The sequence below is a fragment of the Pelecanus crispus genome, chromosome 10, assembly GCF_030463565.1.
Source record: "Pelecanus crispus isolate bPelCri1 chromosome 10, bPelCri1.pri, whole genome shotgun sequence".
Taxonomy (NCBI): Eukaryota; Metazoa; Chordata; class Aves; order Pelecaniformes; family Pelecanidae; genus Pelecanus; species Pelecanus crispus.
Window position 1 is genome coordinate 9,135,046 of NC_134652.1, and position 23,363 is coordinate 9,158,408.

At 39.3% G+C, this 23,363-nt stretch overlaps 1 protein-coding gene across 1 annotated transcript in view; it reads left to right on the forward strand.

Annotated features, from left to right (window-relative positions):
• The window catches only part of GFRA1 (GDNF family receptor alpha 1), a 144,411-nt gene extending 136,057 nt beyond the window's left edge, over nucleotides 1-8,354 (forward strand). The window contains exons 8-9 of the mRNA XM_075717761.1: nucleotides 5,972-6,028; nucleotides 8,193-8,354. Of these exons, the coding sequence (XP_075573876.1) occupies nucleotides 5,972-6,028; nucleotides 8,193-8,354 (219 nt within the window). The remainder of the gene's footprint in view (nucleotides 1-5,971; nucleotides 6,029-8,192) is intronic.
• The last annotated feature ends 15,009 nt before the right edge of the window (nucleotides 8,355-23,363 follow it).

The following is a 23,363-nucleotide window of genomic DNA, read 5'->3' on the forward strand; positions in this document are numbered from 1 at the left end:
TGAGCTAGGTAGATCTGTCACTGTGCAGTGTTGCCCACTGAGCAGCTGTCTACTGGTTTTGGATGGGGCCTGACTCATGATTTCTGAATACTTGAACGGGCAGACCAGAGGGTGGCTGGGCCCAAAGGCAGCCGGGGTGTCCTGCAGTGCTCAGGGCTGCCTGGGGCCCGCTGCCCTGCCCAGCTGGGGCAAAGCTGTGGGGGGAAAGCCAGGGCAAGACCCCTGTAGGAGAATGGGGACAAACTGCGTGATTTTAGGACAGGTACAAAGCTATGGGGGACGGAAGCTTAGGGCTGGGAGGTGATGGGATCTGAAGGGACTGGCTGATAAACTGTTCATTGCAGTTCTCTGCAGCCTGTAAAACTATGCGTTTCCCCAGTGCATATTTGGGCACAAGGGGATAATTGGTTTGCTTTATTCAATGTCTCCCAGCTGAAAAACTTGTGATTTGATTCTTACCGTGCTGGGTGTTATCTGCATAGCTTTGGAGGCTAGTGCCAGCAGTGTCTTGGTAATGCTTGTTTTTAAAAGATACTTTCTTCACTCTACAAAGTGGGATGACAGCACTGTAGTGCTTTTATGCAGAATGACGACTGATAATTTCATGCCCCAAGCTTGTATCTTGAGGCCTGATTCAGCACTGGGGAGAAAAAAAAAAGCAGAAAAAAAAGATCTGACTTGATCTGACTTGTTTTGATAGGGTTGTGCAAAGCTGATTGTTTTCATAGCTTAAATAGCTTCGCACCCTGGCTGTATGATATGGGTTTCAAAATTATTCTGTGCTGAATTGGATCCTTATTTTAGTGGCCTGTGTCTCTGACTTGCACTTTGCTTATCGTCCCTGTTGAAGGTAATTTATACTCCAGCGTGGCATAGTACTACTCTGCTAATAAGAAAATACTATTGACAATTGTGATAGATGCACCCACCGCTTAGTGAGCGCAGAAGAGTTAAACTGATTACATTTTTACAGTCTGTATATTTCTCTACTTATTGCTTGTGTCCTGCTGTTGGAAAAACAGGTTAGTTGCATAGTAAATCTCTCTAATCAACACAAGAGAAGAACAAAAAGAACAAGGACTCTCATTTGTTACAGCTACTTCAGAAGAGTGGTCATTTGAAGGATGTATTTGGGAGATTTGTCTCTCTTCTTCAGAAAGGCTTGTTAATATGGGCATAACTAACCAGGCATCTCAGGAGAGGACAAAGGCACACTCATTAAAATTAGCTGAAAAAACAACCCACATAACAGATACCTATCATAATGATACTTCTGTCGTCTCTCACTGTAATGTCTAAGCAATGCATTCTGTAAAGCACATAAGGCCCAAAGTGTGTAGCTAACAGAAAGGGACTGGTTTCTGAGTTCGGATGCTCATTCTGTGCCTGTCCGCATCCAGGTCCAATGTATTCAGTTCCCTTTACATGCTTCTCCTTCCCTCTCCTTCCTCCAAATTAAAGCTCACCTCCATTTGGAGCCGTCTCCAGTCAGACCTTTTCCTTGCTGTGAGTAACACAGATATGCATGCCGTAGTGGATATATAAAAATATTGCTAGATGACAAGCCATAAATAATTTGTGTACTGAATCCTGGTGAGATACTGCTGCAGTGTTTAATGCATTTATTAACCATGTACTGCTGTGATTTGTAGAAGCTGGGTGCATAATTGCAAGATACCATTTCTGCCTGCAAAGGATGGAGGTAGAGGGATTTGGGGGATGGGAAGCAGAGAGTTACTAGGTTTGGGAGGATCTTAAGACGGTTATTAGGTGCAGGACAAGAGAAGACTAGGTTAGGGTGAGTCTGAGCAAGGACGTATGATTGAACTAATCTGCTACATATGATTGAACTAATCTAGGAGCCATTGGGATTAGAAGGAAACATGGAGGTCCACAGAGTCCTATGTCTGGCGGAGAAATATCTCTATAAGCAATATGCCTTTCTCCTTTCAGAAAACTACTAGCTCCTCTGCTGGCCCTGATTCTCCTTTCTTTCTAGGAAAGAAAGAAGTAATATTCTGCTTCTGATCATGAGAGATTTTTCTTTTCTGGACATGCAGTTGGTTTCTCTAGCAGCCCTTGACTAAGTCCAGCACTTTAGTTTGAATATTAAAAGCTAAAGGTTGCAAAGACCAAAACAAGGCTTGTGTGACTAATGCACAGGACACTGAGGAGCTCATCAGGAGGTGCGTGAATATGATTATCTCTAAATATCATCTGTTGCTTGTGCTGCCCCAGTGATAAGATTCTCTGTAAAAGCAGATGTTCATTTTTACAGAATAGAAGAGCTTAAGTGAGTGCAAGGTTGTTGGCAGTATGGGGGCAGCTTCGTCAGAGTAGCCCACATTACTGAATTATAGTTCCCTGCGAAAGCCGGGTGAGTGTCAACCCGTCTTACATAACTTTGTTTTACAGTCGGAGGCATGTCGCAGCTGAGTGGATAAGTTATTAGCAAATGCTATTTTACCTCAGTAGAAAAGATCTCCTACCTCTTTCCATATGTTTAACCAGTTATTTTAAGCTGCTTTTCTTTCACTATTTTTTAATTACTATTTTTATCAGCCCAGCCCTGCTTGTGTTTTGTTTAGTTATTAATTATAATAGATCTTTTTGTCACCAGATAAGAGCTTTATATTAAACTTCAAAAAAATATAAGTTTGAATACGGCCTTCTTAGCCATTTGTGTGTGCTATTTTACTCCTGTGGAATTAGGTACTTCTAGCACATTTGAAGGTACCTTCTTGCCTGTGTGTTAGGCACGTAGGAGACCTGAGATGGGGGTTGGCTGTGAATCTTTGGCATCTTGCATAACGAACAGCTCTCATTTCCCAAATTTGTTGATGGCATAGATATTCCCTGTCAGAATTGTCTGCAGCTGTACGTGATGGGCACACATTTCTACTGTTTAATTTTTAGGATAAAGGAAGGAGTTGTAAGGTAACTATCTGATGGCTGAGGATGTCCTTCATAATTCAAATGCATGTCTCCCAGTCTGGTTGCATTTCCACCAAAGCTATCAGCATAACCTCCAGGCCCTGATTTTTTACCTCCGATAAGGTGTTCACTCACTGTAGCATAAATACGGCAGTTCTGCTACATGTAGAGTCCTTTCTGGCCGAGAGTAGGGCAGGAAGAATTTTCCCTCGAGTTGTAATTAAGGGACATACACTTTCTATAGCACTTTCTTCAACACGTAGGTGGGGTTTTTTTTCCCATTACTTGTGATTTAGTGATGCACTGTTGTATTATAGTAGTGCAGCCTATGCCAGCATTTCCATTATAACCCGTTTTTACAGGTTTATAACTCAACAGTAAAAACATACTCTCCCAATTCGAAACTTGGCAATAATGTCTCATCTCATCCTCAGAATGATGGTTTTTTCCTTCCCTCTGCCTGCCCTACCCCCCAAAATAGGTTGCATTTTTTGCTGTGTTTTTAAATGGAAGATACTGTCCTTTCTGTTTTGATAAGAGAAAAGTGCGCCTGTTTATTAAAATTACTTTTCAATTCTAAGAAAGGAGGACTTTGTAATAGAGGATGCATGTGAATAAGTGTCGTCAATCTTAGAATGACTACATTAAGTATATGGATACAGGCAAGTATTACCTTCCAAATGAAAGCTATGGGATATAGATCAAAATGATTGAAAAGCTTTTTTTACGTTGATTTTGTTTCTGTTGATTTTACCCTTAAAATAGTGTTCTCAAAGGTAAATATGTTTTAGCTGTTGCACTCTATCAGGCTGAATGAAGTAGAGGAAGACTGCATATAGGCAAAACAATTATATTTTTCTCTTTTCTCATTTGAGAAACACAGTACAGAAGGAACGTAAATTCTAACTTTGGTGTTGAGACCAACGACCAAGAGTAGACTTGTAGTTAGCACAGTGTTATGAATCCAAAGCAGATGTAAGCAGCAAAGCATAATGTTTCCAATAGACAGATGCTTGTGTGGACTAGGAAATTTAGCACTGAATGACAAACTAAGAAATAGGAGGCTTGTATGATCCTTACAGTTTGCACTGTCAAGATCTGAACCTCTGAACCTGAGGCCTCCTCTGAAGTCTCACATTCCAGTTCAGTGTAGTATGGGTGTTTAGGATATAAGAAAATCAGGACTGAAATCCAGTTTCTCCTTCTTTACCTGTGTCCTTGGAACCACCCATTTAGGACCTGAAATCTACCCAGCTGCCATTAAAGGAAGTTTCCTAACCTCTGTGAATGCCACCACCACCGCAAACACAGCCGGGAGGCTTCACTGTGTTGCTTCTTGTTGTAGTGAATTTACTTCCAGGCATTTCTTTTTCCATTTAGATAGTTAAATTTGTGCTTACCATAACCACTTCAATGGTACTAATTAGAAGAAAGGGTATGTAAGAGAGAGATTTCACAGAGGGTGTTCATGAATGAATTGAGCTATTATTTTGTCATACATTTGAAAACTATCAACATATATACAGTATGCATTCTTACTATAGCTAAGCTGTCTTTCCCTTAAATCCCAGCTGTTTTAGTTTTCCAGTCTCTAATATATCTATTTATAAATATTAAAGTATCATGAAAGCAGAGAATGTGCTTCCTCATGAGGTCAGTTCCTTCATTTGGATTCTAAAATCAGTAATTAGGCCAAAGAGTATTTTATATCCATAGGCAGCACCAGTGGCTCTCAGATATAAAATAAAATAGCTGTATGTGGAACTGAAATTTTTGAGTATAAAATCAGAATGCTCAGCACTTCCTTACATCAGCTTCAGTCCAGTCCATCTCTGCCAAAAGCAGTGGGATTCTGCAGTGTAAAATGAATGCAACACAGTGAGATTCAGATCCTAATTTTTTGCAGGAAATAAATTGCAAGTCTAGCAAAACTTCCAGGAAGTATGAGACATGCTCAGTGCAGTCAGTGGTTTTGGTGTGTAAATCCAAGTCTTCTGTTATAAGACTTGATTGTACATTTAACACTGGTAGCTCCTATAAGAGAGTGTTGTTTATGTTTCTGGAATATACAAAGAAAGAAATGATCTTGAGAATCACTGAAGTACTTAAATCAACCACAGCACCATTTACTGAAAATATCTTCAGCACCATGGGGATTGCTATTGCTATTATAAAAAAGCAGAAAACTCCCAGCCCAGTCATGTTCGCTTGAGCAATGGAAATATTAAACACCTTATGATGCTAGACAGAGTGCACACTATTGCTTTCATTTTGCATGATGCTGCCACCAGAAATGTTTCTTACTTGAGTCAGTGTGGAGAGCACACAGTAATAGCAACAAATGGATGCTCATCATAAGACATGGCTGAAGATATAACAGATTCATTGTTTTAGTCTTTGATCATCTAAAATATTCCTGCATTTAGTAATATTCCATGTATAATAATCAGGGAATGCAATGTAAACAAACCGCTCAATTTGAATTACAGGTATATATTTTAAAAGACATTAAATCTTCTTTTTTAACTTTCTAGAAGAGACTCTGTGGCAGCCATGCAATGTATTAAAATTATATTTACATTTTCATAATAATACATGGAGAAATTGCAAGAATCATTAAGGATAACATATTCCTGCGTTGTATGTTTTCCTAAAACTGAGACATATGATAGATTTTTTATTAATATGCAGTGGTATTATGGTAATTATTAACTGTCATATTTCATTTCTTCTCATGAACCTCCAGCACCATTTTTAAGGGGCCACAGAACATAACATGTTCTCTGCAGCTGATGGCACTCATCATTGTAATTACTAAGTACCGTTAGCTGACTGCTTGAAGTTTTGCTGTAAATTCAAATCAGAATGTGAATGTTATTGGAAAACATGCAGTTACATTTGGAGAGTTTATTTGTTAATCATGTGCAAATCACTGTCAAAATTATAGGAGTATGACAACCCATGCAAATTTATCCAATTGTTTTGTGCTGCTGTATGTATAAATTGTACAGGGAATAAATTTTGCATTTGTTCATAGGCACAGAAGAAGAGGAAATCCAATGAATCTGTAGATACAGAGCTCTGTCTTAACGAGGTAAGAGTGTGTGTCCTGTATGTTTCACAGCACAGGTATCTCCCCATAATATAAAACATTCAAAGTCTGTCAAGATTATAATGGGCTTACCCCACATTATAGTCTTGTTAGTATTGTTATGTTTGGATACCATAATGTGTTAAAAAATTATCTTACTCAGAAATCTGGAGGTGAGCTGAAAGTGGCCTCTGCTGACTTTGTATTTTAATAGCTGTGTAGTACAAGTTTAGGCAGATCCCATGGTAATTGCCATTGCACCTAGCAAGTATAATCAGTTAATAATCTGCCGGAGCACAAGATGATACGGCTTTTAACAAATACACAGAAACATACTCGGCATCATTGTGAGGCTAACAAAGATGACCGGTTTAGGGCACGAGATGACGTTCACATCAGGATATGTGATGCTTCAATATCAGGAGACAGATCAACAGCCCCAAGAGACAAGAACCTCCCAGTGCTGTTTGAGTAGTCTGCTCAGCCTGACCTCCAAGGCCCCCTTTCAGGCGTAAACATTACATCAGTTTCCATGTCTGTCAGTCCATATCCTTTGTACTGAGTCTCTCAGGAAGCTTAATAATTAGTGATGTACATAAATTAATTTTTAAAATGTGGAAGCACAGAGCCTAGGCTTTGGAGCAAGCCCAGCTGTACTGGCATAAGCCACCACATGGAAGTGACCATATCTTTCAGGTTCTTCTTCACCAGTCCAGATTTGCACAGTTCGTCCAAACAATGACAGTTCTATAGCCCATTCCTAATGCTTTAGATTCTATTAAGAATTTCCTGTAGATACTAGAATGAAGCCTAATAACATGCAAGGGAGCGATGCAGTAACGTTAACGGATCTGTTGACATCTTGTGCTGGCTAAAACACCTTTCACAAGAGGGCCCTAGTAACTGCAGCTTACCATAAGAACTGCTGGTCTATCTTATCCCATACTCTGTCTGTTACAGTTTCCGAAAAGTAGATGCCCAGAAAGCATATTGTGGTAATTCCCCCACTGTCTCTACTAACTCCAACAGTTTACATCTCAAGGCCTTCCAGTTAGCCAGTCCTAGCAGGTGATAGCAAAGTGAGGGAATGGCATGGGGATTTATCCTTTAATGCCTCCCCGGCTTGGTAGACAGCCATTCCTGTGGAAACCGATGCTCTATTCTCATTCTTTGTATCTGCTCTTCTGGGTACTTCTAGCTTGTACCTTGGCCCCTTACCTCTCCAGGACAGTGGGAGGCTTGTTCCTTCTGTAGGGTCTGAACAACTTTGCATGGAATAGGTTGGGACTTAATGACCTTAGAGGTCCCTTCTAGTCTAAATTGTTCTGATTCTGTGATTATACCTGTTAGTTTTCTTTTTTAAATGAGGATGATAAGCAATGAGAAATATTCATATAATCATAGAATCATAGAATCATTTAGGTTGGAAAAGACCTTGAAGATCATCCAGTCCAACCATTAACCTAACACTGCCGAGTCCACCACTAAACCAGTTAAAGGTAGAGTAATAATTTCATGTTTTCTGGCTTGGTGGCATGTTGCACCTTCTCCTTAAATAGCTCGCTATAATCTGCTAATCTGTACTTGCATATGCATAGTTTAATTATTGGTAGCAAAGAAGACAAGGAATGTAAATAATGCAGCAATTAAGGGAAAAAAGGCATGAGAAAGATAATTTTTCATAAGCTAGAAACCTGTCTTTTCTGACCCTATGGATTAGATTTTATCGGTTGTTATCCAGAAGTAACTTGTTATCAAACAAAGTTGTTCTGTTGACTGTGCAGAAGTTGCGGTTTCTTTGCAAGTTGTGTATTTGCTTTTTAAAATAAACTGGCATGATAAACACATATCACTAAAAAAATTGCTGTACTTAACAAGGGTAGGTTTACACATGGAACCACTGCTAACGTAGGGACTTTTTAACCTTTCTTCTTTTTTGTTTATTAATTGTGCTGTAGTGGTGTTTTTGTCCTTTAAACTAACTTTAAAATACTGTCATTTTAACATCTGTTTTTATGCCTTTTCATCTTTCAATCTGTGACAGTGATATATAGGTAACAGTGGAGGGTGGACACGAACAAATAAAAGATGAATTTCATGATGTAGCTTTAAACATTTTGCAATGAAAATGTGTAATGGTGACCAAGGAAAGTATTGTGTCTTGCAGAATGCTATTGGGAAGGACAACACAGCAGGAGTCTCCACCAGTCACATATCTTCAGAGAATTCGCTCGCTCTTCCTACACGCGTCTATCTAAGCACACCGCTCACTCTGATGACACTCGCACTCTCACTCTGTTTGTTCCTAAGCCCATCAGTCGTCTTGTAGCTGCATTACAAAAGGACGTGTAAAAAAAAAAAAAAAAAAAAAAAATCTGTTTCCTGTCCTCTGTTGTTTATCTGGAATTCCAGGTCTGGGAGCTAAGCTGAGGCACTCCTGCTAGAACAGTTTCAGTCAGCTGGATTTTTTTTTTTTTTTCCTCTCTAAAAAAGCTTCTTGTGATATTTAGAGGCTTTGTGAAATACTTGGTGCAGTGCTACATTCCAAACCCAAAAGGCTTTTGGGCATGCAGTGTTTTAAAGAGACAGAGTGTAAATTTGCCTGTAAAGCGACCTGGTTGGATTATTTTAATAATGATTATTTTCATTCTGGCTTTTACCTGAGAAGGAGGATGGCAGTTTTCTTAAGATCCTGTTTATCTCATTGAATGGTTTTGGTTTTCAAATTGATTGATTGAACTTCAGACTACCAAGGATGCCAGGCTTTTGTCTAACAGTGAATGTTCTCCCAGAGAGTGGACTTTATGAAACTTCATTTGACAAATTGCTACTGATGTTAAACTCTTTCAGTGTATTAGCATTTTCCTCTTTAAATGTTTATGTACTGTAAGTGATTCTGCGTTCCCTGCTGAGAAGCCATTAAAATTCGCATACAGGTGTAATGTACATCTTTCAGTTAAATTCTCATAAAAACAGTGTGGCATAGAACTTTCTAACAGTACATTTATCTTTCAATTTTAATGATCTAGCCTTAACAAGGGTGAAGATTCTTTAAATCAACAAGAAGCAGCCATTGTGAAAGCTTGATAAAGGTACCTTTCTTTAAATTTGAGGATAAGCAGTAGAAAGAAATTTTGCTACAGGTTTTCAGCTGTACAGTCTATGGTCTTCTATGCTTCCATTGTGATAATATAGTCCAGTTATTATACTGTTTGTTTAATAAAAATTGCATACAATTTATTTGCTCTACTAAAACAGCATTATCTGTTTATACATAGCTGGTAATGTCAGCTCAAAAAAGTTACAGAAACTTCATGCCTTACTTATTACAACATTGTAGAGGGAAAAGAGGTAGCAGGATATCATTTAAACTGTGTTTTATTTCTTAGATTGCTAAAACCAACACAAGAGGATGGTTGATCCAATTACAAGGCAGCGTCATGCACACTCACCCATGTGACAGGCTTTTCTCACCCTGGTAGTTCCTGCTGCAGACCTTGGCATTGCTGACATGATGAACTGTTTGCAAGACCAGTTCCATAAATTGTTTTAATGGTTCGGATGGCAATATTGCCAGTATACGCGATTTTATCACTTTGGTTTTCATTCAGTGACATTGACAGCCTGTGCTGGCTCATGATGATTTTCTGCAGTATCTAGAAGGAATTCTTTAAAGCTTTAAATGTCATCAAATAGGCAGCAGTTCTCCTAAGGGCTGTCTTTATACCTTACTGTGATGGCTTGTTGACTGTTACAGGCAGTTATGTCTAAATGATCAACAGTAATCAGGTTTTGTTTCTAGTGAAAGTAGAAGATAACTTCGCCAAGCAACGAGTTCATCATGTTGAATTTACAGATTTACATTGAGACTTACACAATTATGCCCAGGCCTGCTCTGAAATGTCCAGATCAGTTATTTGCAATACAACTATAAAGTACAAATTACTGTTTTATAAACTGCAATGAAGTTTGGGAGTGTGAAAAATGCACATCTTACTAAGAGATTGTTAAACCTATTGACAAGTTCTTCTTTTCAGCTTTTTCTTAGCTAACAATAAACACTTTCACAAGTTCTGAAATTCACTTACGTACTTTAGATTATGGTCAAATAATATAGGTTTCAAAGCACTGTGTATGTGATAGAATTCTAGGATACTCTGTGCCACTGAACATAACAAATTAGACAATATTACTCTTTAATTCTGTACTGATAAGAAACTGCAAATTACTTTCAAAGGCATCAGAGCTGCTTTCGGAGAAGAAATATATAGCACATCATTACCAGCAAAGCCCAGGTGGTTCCTGTTGCTCTCCTTGCAGAAGCTAATCAAATTATTGAAAACTAGTGACAACAGAAAAAAGATTACGAGATTCATGATTTAAAAAATAAATTATTTTATGTCAAAAGGAGTTGATAATATAACTTATTGAAATGCTAATGAACATAGCATTATAATTCAAAAGTCTGACATTATCCAATTAAAAATATTTTCAAAACAAATTCATAAACATTACAATTATTAAATCCATCTTTGATCCACAAAGCTTTCTTTAAAATATCATTTGTATTCAGCACATTAAACATTTTAAGCAGTATTGGGAATTTTAATAACCTCCCAGTATGGTACATACTTTTTGAAGATTTTTTACATTTTGTTTGATTACAGTATCTCTATTACATTTAATACCAATTATTAGAGCTTTGACACTGTATGATCCAGAATAAAAGCTATTGATCACTTGTACTGTAAACAACCACCTAATTAGGTTCCGATTACAAAAGAAATTGCTAGTTATCTGATTCAATGAGAGTTACCTTTGGAAATAGTTATGTATGTAGTAGTGGAAGACATGGCATTTTATACAGCTAGCCATGTTACCACAATCAAAACAGCATTCAAGCTTTTTTTCCTGTGCAAATTAAAAGCATACTGAATTCTTAATGAAAAAAATAAATTGCTTATTAAACAGGCAAGAGGTAAAAAAACCCTAAGAGTCTGACACTTAATGAGGTTTTTACAGGCATCACCATGCAAATATTGAAAGATTTTTAGAAGTTGGATGTGGTGTGGATGATGTCAATTTAGCATGGTGACCTTGTCAATGCAGTCATTGGCTATAGTACTGAAGTATGCAAATTGTTTCATTTTTTCCCCTTTCAGTCACTAAAATGCCATGTGTTGAGTGCTCAAAGAACAAACTTAGGCTGGGCTTTATATATTCCTTTAATACGTTAATTTCATGAATATGACAATAATATAGGAGCTGTCTAAATACAGGATGTACATACAGATGATCTACTGTTTAAACTGTAAATTTAACCAATTCAGTGGTGTATAAATTAAATCATGGGCTACTGTAAACATACACAAAACATCTTTTTCATTTAACATAATGGAACAGACATTGTCAGTGGTATTACTAGGAGTGAGTATACTCCGCCATGTCAAATAACCTGATTAGTGTTTATGTTTCTTCTTAAAAGTAGTATACACAAAGATAAAACTCAGACTGAAATATATGGCTAAGGTTTTGCACTATTTAATGTAGATATTAATTCCACAAGCTAGTCCAATGAAAGAGGCACTGAAGATAAACCTTTCAGATATCTGTAAAAATAATAGCAATTGAGGCTTTCCCCTGCCCCAGTGCAGGCAGTGACATCTGCCAACGGGTAGCAGCCCTACAGGAGTGTCTGCGCAGTGATTTGGGCAGTGATGAGGAGTGCAGCCCTCGTTTCATTGACTCCGCTCTCTGAGACCACGGCTGCTTCAAGGGAATGGAGAGGGAGGCAGCGAGCACTGAGCAGGAGCCATCTGTCCATCTTCACTGGGGCACTGGCTGCTTTCCATTGAACAGCTTCATTCCCACTGTGTCATCAGGAAGAATTAGGAGGAGCAGGAATTCTTGATAATTTCAAAGCATTGCATAGACATACTCTGTCTGGAGACTTATTCCCAGCCTTTTTTTTAAATGAAATTACGTCCCTCTAAGACCCAACCTTTTGAATATGAGGCTGTTCACAATTTATGGAGTGTTGCCGTTTCAATCAGTAGACTGAAAACATGAAAATATACAGCTTTGCTAAGCCGGTGCAATTAGGCTGGAGATGAAGAAAACAGAGAAGGAATCACCTTGAAATCTCAATCTAATTTTAATTTGTGATCGTTGGCTTAATCACGACGATATGTCCATGAAGGAGAGATGGTGAGAAACCAGTGAAGGAGAAGAGCGAAACTCAGAACAGCTCCCTGAAGGGACATACATTTTGTGTACGTCAAGTGACAGGAGTATCTCATACTTAGAGCAGTGACACTCATTGAAATAAAGGAGCTGGATTCTGCTAGGAACAACAGCTCCTTCAGAGCAAGCAGTAAAAGGTGGAGGAATGAGCAGTTATTTACACAGCAATTATAACTTTCTTTTATAAAATGCAATTTTTTGTCTTCAACGCCAAGGTGGATCTACCTCACTGAAAAATACACGTTCACTGGCAGGACTTCTGCATTAAAACTGTTCTGGGCTAAAGAGGCCTCCAGGGTTGTTTTATGCCCATAAGGTTAGTCAGATTCTACCTGATGTCCCTGTCATCAAATAGAAATATATTTGCTTCTGATGAACTTGGCAGAGAAATTAACCCAGTGACTTGTTAAATATTTCTCATCTTTAAATATTTGCTTTTTCTTCCCAGCTCAGTTCCTCCTATGACATTTCAATTATTGGATATTTCAGCCTCTCCTTTAACTTCGGAAGGTCATTTTCTCCATACTCTACAGTAATCCACTTTGTAGATTTGCCTCAGTGTTGGTCTTCTTTTTTTTTTTTTTTTTAATTACAGCCTTCGCTTCTGAGAAAAAAAAAAATGTGATCAGGAATATGTCTCTACTGAACAACCAACACCTTTACAAGGGAGGAAATTGCAAGTTCTCATTTTATCTGTTTAGCACTGGTTTGACTAGGACAAGCTAAAACATGATGTTGCTATTCCCCAGATGGGATTTAAAAATTAGTTTGGTACTGAATAAGGATTAGAAATTTTTAAACTCTCACAATCTTTTAGAAATATTTAAATACTTCTAATGTATTTTCCAGCTGGAATTTCAGTCAAATAGATAAAAGTCTCACTAAGTAGTATATTTTTTCAAGAGTAAGAAGTTTCATTGGGAAATTTTGATGGGTCCATTTTTAAGGTAAAATCAGGGAGGGTGGTGAATTCCCATTTTTAACTTAGTATTATCTTGACTTTCGTACACCCTTGCTCCATGTTCTCTTCATCTGTTTGCCTTCAGGGGACTGTTATGCTTAATAGATACATATTAGATATGGTCACCTCAGTAATCAGAAGCCAAGTCCTGCAACTCCTACTTAGATGCTTCATCTCTTTTATCATTTGTAAAACCCAGAGCAGCAAATTCAAGATGTGGCCTAAAGGTTATCTGACGTTTAAAAGAGCACAGGGTCAACCAATTCCTCAGTAGCATTTCTTATCAACATAGATTGTGGTATTATAAATTGGTACCATCTAGACTACTCACTAAAGTTCTCCGAGGACCTTCAACCAGAGCAGTTGCAGTTTCTGCTGTTTTACCTTTGCCAGGTGCCAAAAGCTGAACTTTGCCGTGCATACACTTAGAGCTAATTGCTGCCTAGATCACAGCAGCCAAACCTGATCCCTCTTCAGCAAGGGTTCCCCTTAGCCCATTTTTCCCTGCTTTTAGTGCTTCCAACACATTTTAATTCTTTCACACTACTTTTTAATTTGTCAAAAGGAGAATTTCCTAGAATCTGGGAGAAAAGGAGTCATAGCTTTAAGGGTAATTTTCTACAAATTCCTCCTGCCAAAATACCACAATAATTGACCTCTTATGGACTTCTATCTTCCAAAGCATTGAATACCCCCTGCCCAGCGCCTTCAGTCCTTATGAAACTGAGCAGGAGTTTTGGGGATTCGTCTTCCAGTAAATGAGGCCATGTTTGTTTTCAGGCTTCTTCAAGCCACTCATTCTACGAATTGATGTTATGGATCAACATAAGTAATTAGGGACAGCGTTGTGGCATTATGCTACTCCCCATGTTGGCCAGCTCATGTCAAGCAGTTTTCCAGCATTGGTACCAGTGATGGTACCTGATGGCTCCTTCAGCTGGACATCGCTTTGACAGTAGGAGATGACATTCAAAGTCCTGCTGTTGTAAGTGTGAAAATGTTTTGCCTTTTATTGTTTTATTCTTGTCTGAAATATGGCCTTCGCCCCACCCTTTTCTGAGTTCATTCTCTTGATTTACTTGGAAGCACCAAAGAGCTGAAAATGGCTGACGCCACCCAATTCTTGGTACCAGTCTCAGTAACCAAAGTCCATCTCAGGTCAGTCATCTCAGTCCATATTTACTGACCAGTTGCATAAAAGCAGTACCACAGCTGGCACTAACAGGTAGCAGCATTCTTCTGGCCGACCACAGATGCCCTGGTAACACAGTTATGTTGGCAATAGCTGGTCTGTATTGTACCCAGCCTTTGTGTCTACTTCATCACCCAGGCCTGTCTAGCCAGTGCGAAGTTCACTTAGACCACAGGAATAAACCTTTTCAGAGCTACAAGCTGACAAGTAGATCATGCCAGGCTTGCTAGCTGTGAGGAATAAGTTGATTTTGACCACTGCACTTGTCCTTAGGTAGAAGCTTAAAAGGTACAAAAGCTAAACCCTATAGATTTACCAAACCACAGGGAGGTGTAAACTCCTTCAAGCACAGAAGCCAGCAAATCTGCTGAAACTCTGGAGCAATTTTCAAAATAAAATTAAAACATCATGGTCCTCTCCTGATAATGTTTATGCAATAGGAGATATATGACAGAAGGAAGCTTTTGTCAAAAACAGGAGAAAGCCTGAAGATGCAAAAATTACTGTTTAGGGAACCACCATTTATTTTAGCAGGAGATACTGCAGAGAACACACTGCTGAGAAATAGAAGTGTGTGTCCTGATAGGTAGAAGACAGAGAAATCATACGTTTATTTGACTTACTTAATTGGCCCATGGAAGCTATTCCCCCTTTTGAGAGGTGCAGCAATTCTCTTAGGAGTATGCTAACCAAAAATGCAGCTGATGGGAGCACAGTGTCTCTTTCGCGTATCCCCAAACCTGATTATCCGTAAGGACATCCTCTGCACTCTTCTGGGTGGGGCAAAGACTTAAGTGAAAGTTAATTCAAGAAGAGTGTAAGGATTGTTAGAGGTGGAACAAAGCCCGGCACTGGATTGCATCTGGCAGTCGGGAGTGTGCAACCTGGACTGAGCTGAGTCACACACTGCTTGTAAAGAAAAGTAAGTGGAGGTAAAAACTGAAAGCAAAAAATATGGTCTTGAACTTTACTTCCTCTCTGGGAGGGTCACAGTAGAAGTGAGGCATAAACCCAACCTCTACCTCTTCCCAGTACCCTCTCTTGGATCTGGATAAGAAAAAAAAAAAAAAAAATCCAAAAGGGAGGTATTGGAAGAAATTGCTTCAAAGCACTGCAACACGTGGGAAACGTAACTGGTTGCAATTATCAATCTCTGTGTTCTCCCCTCCCCCAAAATTATTGCTACCGAGCTTGCTTACCAGGGTCTGTATGATGTTTTGTGGAGCATTACTTAGTGCTGAAATGATTAGCTGTGATTAGTACCGCTCATGCTGGGAAGGTGTATGTGTCTGTCACCTGAGGGTACGTCTAAATTTGCACTTTTTGAGTAAAGTGCAAGTAGACAAGGGCTGCAGCAAAGAGGAAAAAGCAGGGGAAGGCTCAGGTAAAAGTAGTTTTTGTTATATCACAATGATAAAGGGATTAATTGAGGGTAGGCAGAAATGATGCAGATAAAGGTAACTGGTAGCATTGGGACCCAGGAAGACTGGCATTCACTGTGAACTGAGGATATCCAATGTTAGTATTTTCCTACTTTTTTTTTTTCCTCTTTTTCCAAAACTTTCTGTCTAAAACATGCTTCCATTTTCTGGAGGAAATTCTTACACAAATACTTATTGTGTAAATTCTATGCTGTCTTACGGATTTCTGTACATCTCACTGCAGGTTATTATGTGTCAGGTCTTCAGTTATAATGGCTGGTAATTTGTTGTAAAAAAATAAAAACACTGTTCACTTGTTCCTGTTGACTGACTTGGACATTGCTCTGAGGACACTGCTCTTTGGACCGTCCACACTTTGGAAGTCAATTCATGATGTTTGGCGTTTTCTGTTAGCATAATCCTCCTGCATTAGTATTGTACATATCCAGAAAACAATCCCTCTCAATAAAACATTATTCTCTTTTTTTATTAAAAAGCATGTTTTTGTGAGAAAGATTTCCTGGTGGTTCTGTTTTGATTTATACAAAAGAAAGGAAGCTTGACTGGCAAAAAAAAAAAAAAAAAAGAAAACAAGCTTATTAGAGGTTGATCTCATTGTTCCCTGTTGTTTTACAGTCCACTATGATCTAAGAAAATAAGAAATAAAGCTTTTCCCTTTAAATATCCGTGCATTTGCTTGCTCCCTAGTCTTTTTGTGTTAGTGAATGTGGCCTGCAAAATTACAATGAGCAGGGAATATCAGATGGAAATGATGGAAAGACGGGCACCAGAGTGGCCAGCTGGCCCTATTCATACTTGTTCACTCTCTGGCAGGCAAACACGCCTCCACACCCATCCCACCCCTTCATCCTGCCAGGCCAGAAAGAAAAGGCTCGCTCCTATTTTCACACAATGGGAGCAAAAGAGCTGCAAAGGCTTGGAAGACAAAAGGGTCGGCGGCAGGGATATTTTAGGAAATGCAGAGTGTGCTGGAAGGGGAAGTGGACAAACAAGCTTTCATGATGCACTTGCTTGTGTTGATGACTAGAACCCAGGACAATGATTTCAACATTTCCTCATATTCAAACTGAGACTTAACAAATGAATATATTATGGGGAAAGAGCAATCACATCTGCCCGTGAACAAACTGCTGCACAGCAAAGGGCAGGCCAGAGCCTCCTACCATTTTAAGGCCAGACAGTTTCAATTGCTGTTGCCTCAGAGAGGGAGAGCAAGGTTTCGGGGGCAGGATGCAAGAAGGAAAGGCGGGAGTGGTAGAAACGCACGTAATCCAAGATGAAAGGGCTGCTCTTTTAGGGCTGAAAATACTTTCCCAACCAACACAGCAGCAGGCCACCATCCTACATGTTCGCCATCATGTTTTGGCAGCTGCGAAGGGGCTAGAGTTGCATGGGGTGATGCAAGCAGGAGATGTTTAGCTGTCCTGGCATCGTTTGCTGCTCAGATGATCTGTGTTTTTGGAGGTGGGAGGGGAAGGCAGCAGAATCTGTATGGGAGCATCCAACAGCTCAGCTTGGGTTCCTGGGCCACCTATTGAAGTTGCTTGGATTTAGGAGTCACTCTGCTGCTATTACAGTCCTGTGCTGCAGGTACTTCAGCTCCTGCAGTGCCATCTCCCAAGTGTTTAACCATTTCAGAGACACAGAGTTGGGGAATGCGATGCACAAAAGCAATCAAGATGTTTGACAGTATGAGTTAGCATTAGGCTTTCCTTCACCGTGCTTTCCCTCTTCCTCTATGCTGCCAGAGCACCAGCACGGTGAAATAGAACAGGGAGGGAGGGACAGTGGTGAAGCCTCTGTTCAAGAGGTATAGCTCCATGACAAACTCGCCGAGCAGCAGCCTCTCTGGGGACAGAAGAAACCAAGCTGCGTTCGACACTGCTAAGCAGACAGCTATGCATGACCAGATGGGTTCTTTTGTGTGCATCATCTGTGGGTTTGATTTTTAGGATTTGGTTTGGTGATTTTTTTTTTCCCCCCTAAACTTTTAATTGTTGCTGTTCACACGTAGGCTCCCTTTCACAGTTTCCCTCTGGGTTGCGAGATAATGGCGACACAGCTACTTTTACTGGATAAAGGCCAGCTGGGTAAGTTAGTACCAGGGGTCTGCCTAGAAGGTGCACAAACGTAAGCCATTGTGCCACCTTGCCCTTCTTCCACATGTCTATATATGCCATTAATAAAGAATGATGCCTCATAGCATCAATCTCTTGTTGTGACAGAGAGGACCAGTGTCCTCATGAGGAAATTGCCTTCTCTCTCCACTGTTCTGGATGCTAGGTGTTAAACAAACAGTGCCCCTCACACCAGGCAATTTGTCTGACTTTCGGTAGGAACGATAGTAAGGTCTAGTGATACCCAGGTAAGTAGGGTTATCTACTTTTAATGACATTTATAGAATCATTTCAGTTAAATGGGTTGAGTTATGCAGCGACATTTTAAATGACACCCTGACAGGCAGATGAAGAAAGTAGTTTGACATCTTCAAAGCGAGCATATGATGGACATGTTAAAGGGGGCAAATAGGCCAGCTTCCCATTAGGAGTTTTCTTAGAGATGAGGTTCCAGTGCGGCATTAAATCAGTAGAGGATGTCTATGTCTAGGACATGGATTTTGGAAAGGTGGTCTTAACCATTTTCCAAGCATGCTCCTACAGCTCTCCAAACCACTCTGCCCAAGCAATCGGCCAGCCGTGACACTTGCGCAGCTCCTGTGTGTTGGCAACAAAATCTGTTTGTGTTATTGTCTGCTTCATGCTGAATTCTGTTTTACATTCAGAGACGGCAGTATGATTTCCTGAAACAATTTTTTGGTAACAATAAACTCAATTGTTTTGGTGATATGCATGTCTTTTTTTTGGCCCCAAATACAAATTATACTCCCTAATTCTGCATCACTGAATTTTTTTATCTATATTAATTGCAGAAAACTGCAGAGCAACAGCCAGGAACAAAACAGGGACTGGGAAATGTTGCTCCAAAGTAATTGTGCAGAAGGTTTTTTTGGTTGGTTGGTTGTCTTTTTTTCCCCAAAGAGGATGCTAGAAAATATATTGCTTTGAGGTAGAAAGCATAATTCAGAGAGTCTTTAATAAAAAATACATTTATGTTTTGTAGCATTATAAAATAAAGACTGGTAGTCAATTGCTTTGGAAGGACCTGGCATTCAAACCTCTGAATTGCTATTGTATGTATTTTTTTAAAAAAGAACAACATTCCACCAATACTCTCAGTGAGGTTAGCTAAACAGATTATATTTATCTCTGAGCTTGCAAGTGTGCCACATCCCTCTCGCTTTCAAAAGAGTCATTAACGCAAAAATCTTAAAGAGAGGCAGTTGCAAAAGTGTCTCACAAAATACACACACAGCGTGTGTATAAAAACAAAAATTAAAAAATAAATCTACATTCACCAACCCAATGTGGGCTTCATTCTGCACTGGAGGTGCCTCAAAGGTAGTAGTAATCTGGTTGAGCAGTGATATTTGCCTGTTTGTCAGAGGTCAGAATCTGGTGGCTATAAATACAGTTTAGCTTTTATTTGTCTCCCAAACAATACTTGTCAATACTGCAGTGCTGTTTTGAGCAGATCAATGGCTGCACATAACTCACTGCCTGAGGGCTTTATTATTAATACAAATGTAGGTAGGCTAAATATTGAGTGACATTATTAGAAAAGGATTGTCCTTCCCTATGTGACTTTGACTGATGTAAAATGAACTTAAAGCTCACTAACACGTAGCCAGGATTCTGCTCGTACTTGCAAGAGATTGTCTCTCCTTCTCTGCTCTTCATGGGAGTTGTTGAATAATCTAAGGAAGATTATTCTAACTGAGTTTTGGAGTGCTAGCAACCTGACTTAGCATATAGAAAGAAGTTTGCCTTCTTGGGTGAAAGGCTGAGTCATCTCCGTTCAACCTCTTCAATGGGATGGGATAGACCAATTTGTGAGACGCTCCAGAACCTTCGTCCTCATTAAACACAGCACACAGGACTGTGGCATAATTAAGAACTAGCATGTCCCAGTGACTCTAGTTTAAAGTAATGTCTCATTTCAAATAAAGAAAGGAGCACATATGGAAAAAAAAAAAATTACTGCTGAAGCGGGAGACTTTTCCACCTACAACCTGTTACTTGTGTTACCTCAGACCCTTGCACATTGGGGTCTACACAGATGTTATACTGTCACATTGATCTGACCTGAGGTTGGTCACAAGACCTCTTAGTGGAGTCCAATGCCTGCTGCACCTCAAATGCCACCACTTGCCCCGGCAGGCATCGGAAACAGCCAGATGTGAAGCTAAGGCATGTGCTTTCCAGGCACACAGCTGGCTGTAGGAACAGTCATCCTGTCAGGTCTGGTGGTGCCCAAGTATCTGATACATGATTAGGCAACTGACTGATGAACAGTACCATGTTATTCCCTTGAACAATATTTAACCTGAGCTCATAAAAGAAATCCTGTTGACCAAAAAAGAGATAAATAGCTACATATAATGCCCCTTGGTTGCTAGCACATTAAGTATTGCTGTACAATTTCGTCCTGAAATGAGCATAAATATGCATGTTTAGATAACTTTTTTTTTAAACCAATTTTTATAATAAATGAGACAATCTTGTGCTTACTTGAAACATAGCAGTGAGATTTTTAAAAATGCCACTCAGTGTAGAAAAGGAATATTTTTCTGCTGAAGAACACAAAATTTGTGTAGTTGGGCGGTTTCTCTTATGATTACAGACTATCTACACTTGACAATAACTTAACTTTCAACACCCAGTGACATTAATTTCACTTGACTTCCTGTCTTAAGGTCAAAAACATTAATCAGCACTTCTATCATTAGCTCAGTTTCCTTTTCTATTAAGCGATTATGATCACTTACTATTAATGAGTCGTGAAGTTTTAATAAATTTTTGCTAGTGTGAATTGCTAAACAGTAATTATGGCATATATTGTATGGATGGTTTGTTCCACAATGTACATTTTGCTTAATGTTGGTTAGCAACATCTACAAAAAACAACAGAAAATAATTAACTAGTTACGGCTGAGGATGTGGAATGGCCTTTTTCACGACATTTATAGTCAATAAAAAGACAAAGCGGGTCATTTTTTTTGTCATTGCTGGAATTATTGTATTTCTGGACCTTGTGACTTTTGCAGTTCTTTATATGAAATGGCACTACCAAGGCTGCTTACTAAACAGGAGATAAAAGAAAATATCACATCTTTTAAGAGCTATTGTTTTAACTTGTGTTATATTTCTACTGTTCTGGCATTGAAACAACAAGGTTAAAAAACAAAAGCCAGACCCTTTCCGTTAGTACAGAAGAGAAATAACACTGCAAGTCCCATTGCCAAAAAGTTATGTCTGAATACTGGCTTGGCTTTCCTGTAGCTTGCCATTACTCACAGACACATCTAAACAACCAATGCCAGATGCTCATTTGGAGCTTGGCTGAGGTTTTTATTGGTTAACTGACTTTTTTAAACACTCGTCAACCAGGAGCTGGACTAACAGTGGCTGATGAACTGGAAGGTAACTCTGAACACTGAACATATCAAGAGGGTATATTAAAGAAAAGAAAGGAGGTTGCTGCAATAACAGTTTCTCTAACTGCCCTTAGTTTCCAATTTTCTGGTTTACTGACACCAGTGAAATTTGCTGAGAAGACTATAGCTGCTAGAGCCACTGCAGATGTACTCCCTTTGTATGGAAGCCAAATTTTCTGGACCACCCAAGTGGAGGAATAGAGTCAACTGATGCACATTGGCTTCATTGAGCACTATTTCTGTGACATTGCACCCATCTCACAGCAGTCAGGTACTTCAAAATGTAAAATTAAATCCTTTTCAGTGTTTGCTGCTATACTGATAGTAGCATGCATGGACTGGTAGTTGTGTTGCCTGTTTAGAAAGCCTGGCGTGGGACACCATCTGGGTCAGTACTGTCCCTTTTCAGTAAATCTCATCAAGCTGGTGCTGAAAATTTGAAGATGGTTCCACGAAGAACCAAAAAGATGATGCTAAGAGTCTGTCAAAAGCATGGGTCCTACTACATGTCTAACAGTGTCATCTCATCAAAAAACCACTATGTATTGTCTTGAATGCTGACTGTAGGTACCTAACAAGGAACAGAAATTAGAAAAGAAATAGAAAGTTTTCCATCCCATAGACAAAGCTTTAACAAGGGCTGGCTGGGTGGCTGTTAAATCTAGACCAGTTCAGAACAGAAAAATGTCACATTTTTAGCAGAGAAGGTAAGTAAACACAGGAACAAGTAAACAAGATTTGTACTGTGTTCTCCACCATTGAACAAAATCTTTAAAACCAGACAAGGTGTTTTTCCCAGAGAAAAGCTGTGTGCAAAGAATAATTCAAGAAAGTCCTACACCCTACATAGTGCCAGAGGACATCCTCTTAGTCTATAACAAGTAAACCCATTTCTCTAGTATATAGTTCTGTAGTGTTTGGGGTTGCCACTTTGAGATGTCAGAATAGAGTCTTTGCACTGTTTTTGCAGATTCTTTGTATTCTAAAATGCAAGAACAAGATACTATTCTGGTTATTTCAACCATGGAGCAATCACAGCACACCTTGACTAACAGCATATGTATATGCATGGGAAGGCTGTCATTGTGTAGGTCTGCAAAATGCCTCATATTGGTTGACTGCTGTAACTGAGAAGGATAACACCAACAGGATGCAGTCAGAAATATTGCTCCAACACGTATTCTGTCATACCACTGTAGAACCAAGTGGCATGATTCACAGCTGTATTTCAGGTCAAATCTAGTATTAGTCTATCAGAAATTGAACAGGTCCTTGCTTCCCATTATAAAAATAGTGAATGCCCTGGATTGGTAGAAAAGAATGTCTTGCATAGCCTAGGATTAAATAGAAGTAAAAATAAACTAATCAGCTTCTTGTGTCTTCAGCAAAAGCTGTGGCACTGTAAATAGCAGTTCTGGCCAAAGTACACAGTTGCACCATACTGCTGGGACAAGGTCATAACTTTATTGGTAGCTGAGTGACCATCTGTCCTTGCAGACGTTAGCGTATCATCTCCTTGGAGAGTTATAAAGCAGCATCAGTCCACACTGGAAGAGCTGCTTCACTCACCAACAGTTACTGGGATCCCTGCCTGTATGACTTATACTAATGTGAGGAAGATTATTAAAACATTAATTCATATCTCTTGTCTTCATCTTCTTGGCCTGATTCTCACAATGTTCATTACTAGGTAATGTGCAGTTATATCATCTAAGTTTTATAACTCTCTGAGGATACTTTGGGTCAAAAATGAACTTGACATTCCAGGGCACAAGAGAAATACAATTTTTATCTGAAGAAACAACAAAATGTAGGGAGAATTATGACCAGCAAAAGTCATCACAGCCAAGTATCTACTGAAAGCAATTTTACTTTAATTGCACCTGAAACTGACAATTCCCGAATATGTAGAAAGGCCAGTAATTGCTTTGTGGGGATTTGCAAGG